The sequence below is a fragment of the Montipora capricornis genome, chromosome 9, assembly GCF_036669925.1.
Source record: "Montipora capricornis isolate CH-2021 chromosome 9, ASM3666992v2, whole genome shotgun sequence".
Classification (NCBI taxonomy): Eukaryota; Metazoa; Cnidaria; class Anthozoa; order Scleractinia; family Acroporidae; genus Montipora; species Montipora capricornis.
The window spans coordinates 23,038,819-23,048,818 of NC_090891.1; the positions used below are offsets into that span (position 1 = coordinate 23,038,819).

A 10,000-nucleotide genomic window follows, 5' to 3' on the forward strand; every position below is an offset into this window, starting at 1 on the left:
TTCATTTAGTTACCGCCTGCTATCGCCTTCAGTGGCTTTGGTGTCGTTGCCCGGGAGTCGCACTACTCAGACATGCCAGGAGGCCTCCCTTTTGGCAAGGTGAGAATCAAGTAGACAGTCACTAGGAGTGGACTACTGGCACCGGGTACCCACCCTACATGTGGACAAAACTCTTGAGAAAATTACGCTTCAGGCTAAGCGCTTTCAGTTGTCAGCAAACAATTTGCCCCCCCCCCCCCCCACCCCTTCCTCCCCGTCTCATTGGAAATCAACACTTTCCAAATCAACATTGGATAGGGAGAAGAAATAACTGCTGTGGAATCACACATGGAAGAAATAGTGAACAAGTGCTTTTTGTCGGTTTTTGTACTGTTTTATTAATGAGTTTAGTCCACGATTGTAGATACAATACAAAACTCCCTAAGTTACATAGTTGGGAGATAGTGAATTAGCGTATCTTTCAAGTTGACTGTTGCTTATGTACAATTAAAGGAAAGGACAGAAAAAAAGACAACTCTTTCCAATTCTCTCCCATTTTCACGCCCGCGAATGTCCCGTCCTAAGTTACAACACGGTTTGCCCTACCCAGTTAAATAGATAGTTCACAAGTTGCTCAATAAAAACAGCCAAAGACAGGTCCATTTTGTTTTTCAGTTCTTATTTAACTGATGGACATGTGGCGAAAATGCAGAGCGCGTGCCTTGATTGGCTAAGAAGCAAGATACTCGGCGGGAAAGCTGAGAGATAAATACGCATGAAAGAGGTGTGACAATGTTTAGGTTTAGGTTCAGATAAAACTAAAATAAACCCATTGTCATGTAAAGACACGGACTGAATCTGAGTACGTGTTAAGTTTGGGTTGCATTTCCCAGTGACATATATACAGCATTTCTTAGATCAAGCAGTCCAGCTTGTATCACTTGTTTTGTTTTTTAACTGATTGCTATTGCCAACCCTTATTTCTTGCTCAGGGTGATCATCTGACGGTTTCTGATGCTTCTGGTGGTGTAGAATGGAAAGCGTTCTCAACGACATCGTAAGTCACTGCTCCGTAAAAAAACAAACAGATGGTTGCCATAGCAACGTAATTGGAACTTTGCAGAGTTCTATTAAAGTATTAATTGCACTTGCCTGGTCCAATAAGAATAGAGAAATTTTGTTGAGCGTACTATTTGCTTTGTCTTCTTGATGAGCAAATCGCATGTGAAGGGCGCCGGCCTTAAGCCGTTGTACAACAACATATGAAACCGGATTTTCTGAGTACGCCGAAATTTGAATGTGCTCTCGGAACAGCTAATGAAATTACATTATTTTTCTTTTGTAGAACCAGTGGATATGGATACATTCCAAAGGATTTTGTTACACTGAACAGTCTCGAAGAGGAGCCGTAAGTCATGCAGGTTCATTGTTTATGGCGAAAACGATTGACCTCCACATGCTAATTACCCATCGCCTCAGAGGAGCTGTCCCTTCTCTGTTTCATCAATTAACCTTTGAAACAGATATTTTTTTCGGCGTACTACCCCAAGAGAAACAAACAATAAGGCTAAATATGTCCGATTGGCCTTAATTAATTTTCTGTAAAGTGGAAAAACATATCACTGGTATTTCTTTGACAAACATTGGGAAATGGAAATAGAAATACAATGGAAATGAAAAATGGGAAAATGAGAATGGGAAATGGGGAAATGGGAATGGAAAATAAAATGAAAATGGAAATGGGAAAATGAAAAAATTGAATGCAAATGGAAATTGATTTGTTTACCCACGGAACACCTTAAGAGCGCTCATGAGCTCGTTCAACATGTGTGAGTGCCTTCCAGATCGAATGGGCCATTCGCGAGTTGCTGTTTGTCTCGGTTTCGAAGTGAGTCTCAGTGCTCAACTATTGTAAGGGAAATGAGTTTGATTTGCACAAGAATACGCAACTCATTTCCATTTGAATGGTTGTGCACCAGGATTCGCTTTGAAACTCAGGCATGCAGCAACTCGGAAATGAGCTATTTGGATTTGGCAGTGTTAGTTTTTGTGGGGAGGGGAAAACGGCCGGAATACCTGGAGAAAAACCTCTCGGACCAAAGAGAGAACCAACAACAAACTCAACCCACGTATGACGCCGGGACCGGGAATCGAACCCGGGCCACAATGGTGGGAGACGAGTGCTCTCACAACTGGTCACCCCTGCTCCCATTCACTGGCCTTAGCGATTCCCAGGTGAGAAGACTCGGGAAGGAACTCCGCTAACCCATCCCTACCTTCTACCCCCAAAAAAGGCTTACCTCTACCGTCTGCCCATACCTTTTCCCTTCTCAACTGCATGGACAATGAATTACATCTTAGCTATATTGAAGTTAGCGCATGAATGCGTCTTGCAGGAATGTGTCTTGTGTGCGCTGATGCAGCTCCAGTTTAATTTAGCCTTATATCCTTGCCAGGTGGTTTTTTGGTGAGATTCCTACAGCTATTACAACAGCTATTCTCAGAGAACAGGTACTGCAATAAAGTTGTCACCTTATAAGGGTCTGCAAGAATAACGACTCGTGTAAGAAGTGATTTGGATTTGATAGCTCTGACTGACTCACCGAGAACTTGTGGTCACGTTTTCCTAGGTACCAGGCTGTTTCATCTTGAGGACAAGTGGACTGGGGACTAGAACTATTCTATCTTTCAGGTGTGTTGAAATATCATCTTCTGTGTTAGTGCTCTCAAATAATCTTATAAAAGCTTCACAGTTTTCGGACGCTTTAAAGAAATTTTTTTAATCTGGTAACAATAGAAAATGATGGGCTTGGAGATTGACGAAAGTTAAATAAAGATTTGCCAGATGACAAAAAGCTCGAAGAGTTGTCTGACATATCATTCACTTTCACACTCATCACTCATCACATCATGACACATCACTCACATTCACTGACAGCTCTTCTCAAATCTTTCTTACGGTGGTTAATTAATTCACCTTCATCAACTCGGTTGCGTGCTCATCTATAATATATGCGACGCTAGGCTAAAGTTTGCTGTGATTCAAACCGCGTCCAAGATCGGTGACACTTTGAAGGGGACATGAGATACTAGGGGTATATAACTGTCACGAAATGTCCCCTTTGCCTTCTCCTCAATTGAACATTCCACACACTCGGAATAACTGAATATAAGGGCATTTTCTAACTGTACTCCTAAGTAAGCAGAAACAGTTAGGATAATTTTAATCTTAAAGCAACCGATTCAGTCATAGAAGGATTTGCAATTAGCGTTTGTTCTTAAGAGGATCCTTCATGATTCTCGTCAATAAAGAAGAGTGCTCTCAACTCAAGTAATACCGCTGAAAGGGCCCATTGTCTTTATTCAGTACCCATGGCAGTTCTCCCATGGAAGTTGTAGCAATTTTTTTAAACAATTACAGGACAGAGAGGACAGTCAAACACGTAGAAGTCTTTCGTGATGAAACAACGCACAAGTATCGAGTGAAGGACGAATCAGACTCAATATGCTATGCCAATTTTCTACAGTTTGACAGTATACAGCAACTTCTGGATCAGTGCAAACATCACGCGAGTAAGCTAAGGACTTTATTATGACTTTCTATAAACAGAGAATCAATGAATTTTTACGAAAATTCTGCTCATACGTTGCTTTTTGATAGTATTAAATGGTGCCACTTTTGTTTTAATGTTATCACAGATGATGATTAGTCATGATAACTCAATTTGCAATTTCGGCTTTCCACTTATTGTTCAAAAATTTGGTTTATCAACGGAGTTGATAATGTAAATTGACCACCGTACAGAGATTCTAAAAGCTGACGTTTCGAGCGTTAGCCCTTCGTCAGAGCGAATCGAGGGATTATGGGTTACGTGTAGTTTTTATAGTAGAGTAGGAGCTACGCTATTGGTGGTAACATGGCAACGTGAAAAGTAGGAATATATTAGTTAAATGAAAAGCGTTCGTTAATACCGTGAGGATTAAGGGTGCCGATTTGAAAGATGAATTTTTGTTCCAGATTCTTGCGGCTTTCCGTCGTACCTAGATGTAGGGAAAGGCCGCAGATAGCCATGTGTTTTTTGAAGTGGTTAGGCAGATTAAAATGGCGAGCGACTGGCTTAGATGCATCCTTGTCATTCTTCTCAACATCGCGAAGGTGTTCGCGGAATCGGTCACCTAGTCGTCTACCTGTCTCACCAATGTATAATTTATTGCATAACGTACAGGTTATACAATAAATGACATTTGCGGAGGTACATGTGAAACGATCGGTGATCTTAACAGATCGCTTAGGTCCCGATATCTTGCTAGTGTTAACAATGAAAAGACAAGTTTTGGATCGTGAGCGCGCGCATTTGAAAGTGCCGGGTTGCTCGTTGGTTTTGAGCGCGCTTCTAACTGAAAAGTTGCCTACGTTTTTGTCGCGTTTGAATGAAATAAGTGGAGGTTGCAAAAAGATTCTACCAGTCTCGGGATCATTTTGGAGTAATTTAAAATTACTAAGAATGATGCTTTTGACTGCGTGATTATGAGGATGGAAAGTGAGGGTGAATGGAATTCTGTCATTCTTATCTTTCTGTGACGTTTGTAGTGACGACTGTCGATCAAATTGTTGGGCGCGATGATGCCCCGCTTTGACCACAGAGACAGGATAGCCACGTTTTTCGAAGAAAGTTTTTCTGCTCAGTCGTCAGCATAAATGGTACGGACAATTTATTTCTTATCACCAAAAAGCAAAAACAGTCATAAATACGACATTCCAGAGCTTACTCCACCTAATCTCGAAGTGCAGTCATCGACTCAGTTACGTGTACAGACGTCGATAGTTCATTGATCAGACCGACCACGAGGCAAGATATATGCCTACCATCCGCTCTTAGCGCGGAAGATTATTGTTGATGAACGGTAAAGTAAAGTTCAAATTTGCGCACACAGAGAACTAGAGAGCTAGTACAAGTACGTTACAATACTAACGCTACTTACATTACTACTAACCGCCACTATTTAAAAGAGATACAAGTACAAGTATGGGTCGTGTAAAAATGACACAAAGGGAGAGCAATACACTGCACTACATACAATCATGAAAATATGCGCATTTACAATGCTTGTAGCGAAGACTGCCATTTATTATTGAGAGAGAGTTATTGCTTTCGGTTATCCGTGACTCTATTTTATATGTATACTTCACTTTCTCAATCAACAACGTCAGTGAAAATTTAAAGGCAAGCTGCGACGTCGATAGTTCATTGATTAGACGGACCACGAGGCAAAACATATACATATCACCCGCTCTTAGCACGGCAGAATATTGTTGTGCTTCTTATTTGTTGATAGAGTTTACAAAAAATTAAAGAGAAGTTCACACACCAAGGGACCGTTGCCCTGAAAAAGTAATTAACTTTTCATCCTCTTTTCTTTTCGTGACGGAGACTGATCAATACAAACAGTTTTATTTGGCTATTGCAGCCTTAGGGACATTCCTAGAGAAGTACCCTACACTCAAGAACGCAGATGGTATAATAATAATGATAATGTTGATGATTATGATAATAATGATGATGCTGATGATGATGACGATCACAATAACAATTATAAAAATAATGTTGATAATGATATTGATTTAGCAAATTGATGTCATTTTTTCATGCGTCTGTCCTGTTATTGATCATGAATTTCGTCATAACATTGTCAAAGTAGCTGTGGATCTACGAGGCGATAGCGGAATTTGAAGAATTGAACCCGACGAAACCGCGTGCAAATCTACTGTTCTTTTCACTGGAACAGACAGCCTCCTCGCTGCTCCTCCTTCATAGGGAATACTCGAAAGGAATATTTTTCTAGTCTTCACCTAGTGAAAAGCCCACTTTTAACAACCAGTCTTGTCCATTTAACAAAAGGTAAATTAAAAGGCAGCTTAAATGAGAATTAATTACCCTTACAGCCCGTAGACCAGTAGGCTCGATTTCCAGCCGTTCTGGGAGCCCGCGTTCCTTGCCCCACACCACCGTTCGTTGGGAGGAGGATGATACCGGACTCCCAAAACGGCTGGAAATCAAGCCTAGTAGACCAGCGGAACACATTGTCCATTCACAACCTATATAAATGACCTACAGTCTGTGATAAAATGCCTAGAAACAGTGAAAAAAACCAAAAACATTAAGGGCCCACAGACGGATTTTTCTCGCGTTTCTAAGAAAGTGAAATATTACTTCCGGTCACTGACGTCATCATACCGCGAGCCGACTAGAAAACCCACTCACAAGCAAAAATCACCACGCGACCTGTTGTTTGCATCGAAGGTTTTTCCTCGCCCTTCCTCGCGCTAGTTCTCAGATCAACTGTGCATGCGTAAACGAACTGACTTTCGGTTTGAGAAAAAGCTAAATTTCGGTTGGTCTTTAAATAAATTTATTTTTTTTATATGGCACGTTTCACTCCCAAATACAGAATACAGGTAAGCATTTATTTTTTTCAAATCATCTTTTTTGAACATGTTATGGGTATTTCCGTATCCGGAATTTTCAAAATAAAAAGAAATCCATACTTGGCTAGATGCAAAAACGAATACAAATTATCAAACCACTTCTTAAACACCCCAATTGTGTAGCACGTAGACAATATGATGACTTCACATTTAGGGTCATTGGTTAAAAAAATTTGGAAACTGACCAAAATAAAGCCAAATTCTCTCAAATTACTTAACCATTACATCCTTAGCAACGCACTCCAAAAAACACGTCATTAGGCCCTTAAGGTGACACACCATAACAACAATCTGGTGTGGCTAACACATCACGCATGCACACAAACATTTCACCGGGTCCTTCGAACAGTACACGAATATACAGATCTTAAGCCGCGTTTCGCGGCTCACTCGTTCAACACAATTTTAGGGAGCTTTAGTGACGACGACGGCAACGGCGACGAGAACGTCGTCGTTAAATGTGAATTCCTGTTATTTTAATCGCTCCGCGACTATTCCAAACATTTTAACGTGACAAAGATGTGGCATACCCTGAAGAACGAAACTAGTATGAACGGCGCTCAATTTAGGAGAGAAAACGAAAATTTACCCTCTAGCGCTAACGTTCTCGCTAAAGCCTCAAATTTGGAGTTTGCTAGATTACTTTCCTTTTTTTTTCTCTCTACGTTAAGAAATCTGGAAAGTTGATTGGCCAGAAGTAGAAGCAAGACAAGAAGATCACCTGGGTCTACCATGGGTATGGAGGCTTGCATTTTTTAATAACATCGCTCACTGGGTGGAAGAAAACAACATTTGGTCCGCTAAGCTTCCATTGGATGGTTCCTGTAGAGGGTGGAAGGGCCCTTCTGTTATTTCCCTTTCGCGTCGCAAATGGCCCTGTGAACAATCGGTTTAAACTGCGGACGAGCCCACAATGTACGGAGTCTTCAGGGGGCCCGTTTCTGGCGAAGGTACCGAACCTTTTCGGGCGTCACAATTCCCTCTGTATCTTTGAGTCATCAAACTTCGCAATCCCTTTGTTTTGCTTTGATTTATTATTTCGAAAACTAAAAGACCATGCACTCAAAACAAGGGGATGGCAGATTTACAAATGGCTCCACTGGCCCGAAAAGTTATCGGAACGTTTCGAGAAATTGGCCCCTGCTACGGATTTGCGTTATTCAAGAGAATTAGTTATTAGAGACAAGGCCGGCGGATAGCAAAATTTTGAAGTCAGCTAGATTTCAATAGTTATATACAAACCCCGTTGTTTGTCCAGGACCCCGAGAACTACATTTTTTCCAGCCTAGTGGCTTACCAACAAGGGGAGAATGACGTAGACAAAGAATATACGACAAAAGTACATGTACTTTATCTGCCACTCTAAATTATCTCAAATCCTTCCGTAGATTGTTTTAAACGGGAAGTTTCACAACGAAGACGCTTCGATTCACATTCTGCCAGAGGGAAGCTCTGACATCTTAAAAGAAAAGTTTAGCAACCAGTCAAGGCTAATGATGTGAGTAGAAAAGAAATTTTATTTTAGTGCCTGTCGATTTATTTCTGAAGATGTATTTTTTTTGCGAAATGATAGGACTCTAAACCACGACAACATAGTGAGGCTACATGGAGTTGGACAGAGAGGACCTCGCAACTTCATGGTTCAAGAAAACCTGATTAGTGGTAACTATATAACTTTTTTTAAACTGCAGACAGTACTGTTTCAGCCTTCCGGGCCTCACCAGTGCAGTGCTGATATCAAGGATAGAGGTAGGGCTTAAGGTGGCTCAAACCAGTTTCAACACTTAAAAGAAACGTTTTTATTAGAAGGAGTGACACTGCGACACTTTGTCACTTAACAGCAATGTTATGGTACCATATCAAACACCAATTATAACTCCGTGACCCCCAATTTTTATTTCTGAAAAGTAATTAGCATGTCAGAATGGAACTTTCCGCAAGTTTGAAAAAATCCTGTAGACCGGATTCAGAGCCACCTTATTTCATTGAAAATTTAAGGTAGTTCTAAATCCGCTCCACAGAATTTTTTTAAACTTTGCAGATTTTCATCTTGGCCTCCTGATCACTTTTGTGCAATAAAAGCTTGGGGTCACCGATTTCGTTTTTCAGAGCCAAAATATGGGGTGTTTTTGCAAGGCTTTCCTGTTACCATAGTAACTTGTTACGTCAAAAAAATCACTGCCTCTTGTTCAGCAATAATTTTTGTCTCACGTGGTACCATGCATAACATTGCTGTTACGTGATAAAGTGTTCTAGTGTCAATCTTTCTAATAAAAAGGTCTCTTGAAAGTGTTGAAATTGGTTGAGTCACCTTAAAAAGTCTCCCCAAATAATAGTTTTTAATTTGTTGAATGGAGTACGCGTTAAGATTTAAGTAGCATGCTACCGAGTTTTCTTTCAAGAACAAAGAGTTGTTCAATTAAATTTCGTAGGTCTCCTTAATGTTGCAAACGGTTACCTTTTTTCTTGCGGTGTCCGCCACGTTTACTTGCAGCAAACAAACCGAACAACCGCTTCAAATAAACGTGGCGTTCAAAATCGCTACCCGAGGCTCAACGAATTTCCATCGGATAGTTTTTTAAACGAGGTACAGTACTTTTGTCATTTTATGAAATAATTAGGATAGTACGCGTACTCTCATTAATTAATTGGGAGAATTCTCGACAGTTATGCAAACCCGAGACTGTGTCTCCGGTTTGCATAACTGTCTCGATTCCGGACACTCGAGATTTGCATTATCTGGACAAAGTGTCATCAACATATAACTATTAACAATGCAATCAGCTTACTAAACTTATGCCCCGTCCACATCCGGAGATTTTGTATCCGCAATTTTTTTTATGCGGATACAAAAATATCTGCGTCCACACGTAGCGTATACGAATCACATACGACCGTCCACACGTATCCGATTCGTATCCGGATATCTCAAAGGATTAGTCAACAGAGCATGCGCATTACAAAGAAACCTGAGCCTGGGATAATTTTGGCGCCAAATTCGCGGCTTTCTTGTTTGTTTACTTGAGGTTTCAACACGTGTGAGCTTGAAGAGCGAAAAAAATTCCTGTTAAAAAACACCATAAAAAATGTCTCAATTAAGAGAAAAACAGAAAAAAAGCAAAGACTAGAAGCCGCATAATGCTTAGACGTCTTCTCAAGTAGTTAAAGTTTAGATTTAACATTGCAACATTTAGTTCGAGACACGCTATTAGGCTTGAAAGTAGTCCTAGTAGCATTGAACACACAACGTTTCTGCTCGCCGCCATTTTGGAAAATCCCGCGCGGAAAAAGACTGGTTCTGATACTGTGACGTCAGCGTATACAAAAATATACGGATACGAGCGTCCACACGTATTCGGATACACAGTGTATAAAGAAATTTCCACTCTGGAGAGCGTATACAGAAATCTCCGGATACACCGAGCGTACACGTCGGACACTTGTGGACGCTAGGTGAATCCGCATAAAAAAAATTGCGGATACAAAAATCTCCGGATACGTGTGGACGGGGCCTTAAGGGAAAAGCCGCCATTC

General features: G+C 40.8%; 1 protein-coding gene across 1 annotated transcript in view; it reads left to right on the plus strand.

Moving 5' to 3' along the window:
• Positions 1-10,000, plus strand: part of LOC138017443 (uncharacterized) — a 24,120-nt gene that overhangs the window by 3,260 nt on the left and 10,860 nt on the right. Inside the window, exons 5-14 of the mRNA XM_068864529.1 lie at positions 10-99; positions 972-1,036; positions 1,325-1,387; positions 2,436-2,490; positions 2,610-2,671; positions 3,401-3,552; positions 5,449-5,496; positions 7,138-7,202; positions 7,855-7,964; positions 8,040-8,128. Of these exons, the coding sequence (XP_068720630.1) occupies positions 10-99; positions 972-1,036; positions 1,325-1,387; positions 2,436-2,490; positions 2,610-2,671; positions 3,401-3,552; positions 5,449-5,496; positions 7,138-7,202; positions 7,855-7,964; positions 8,040-8,128 (799 nt within the window). The remainder of the gene's footprint in view (positions 1-9; positions 100-971; positions 1,037-1,324; positions 1,388-2,435; positions 2,491-2,609; positions 2,672-3,400; positions 3,553-5,448; positions 5,497-7,137; positions 7,203-7,854; positions 7,965-8,039; positions 8,129-10,000) is intronic.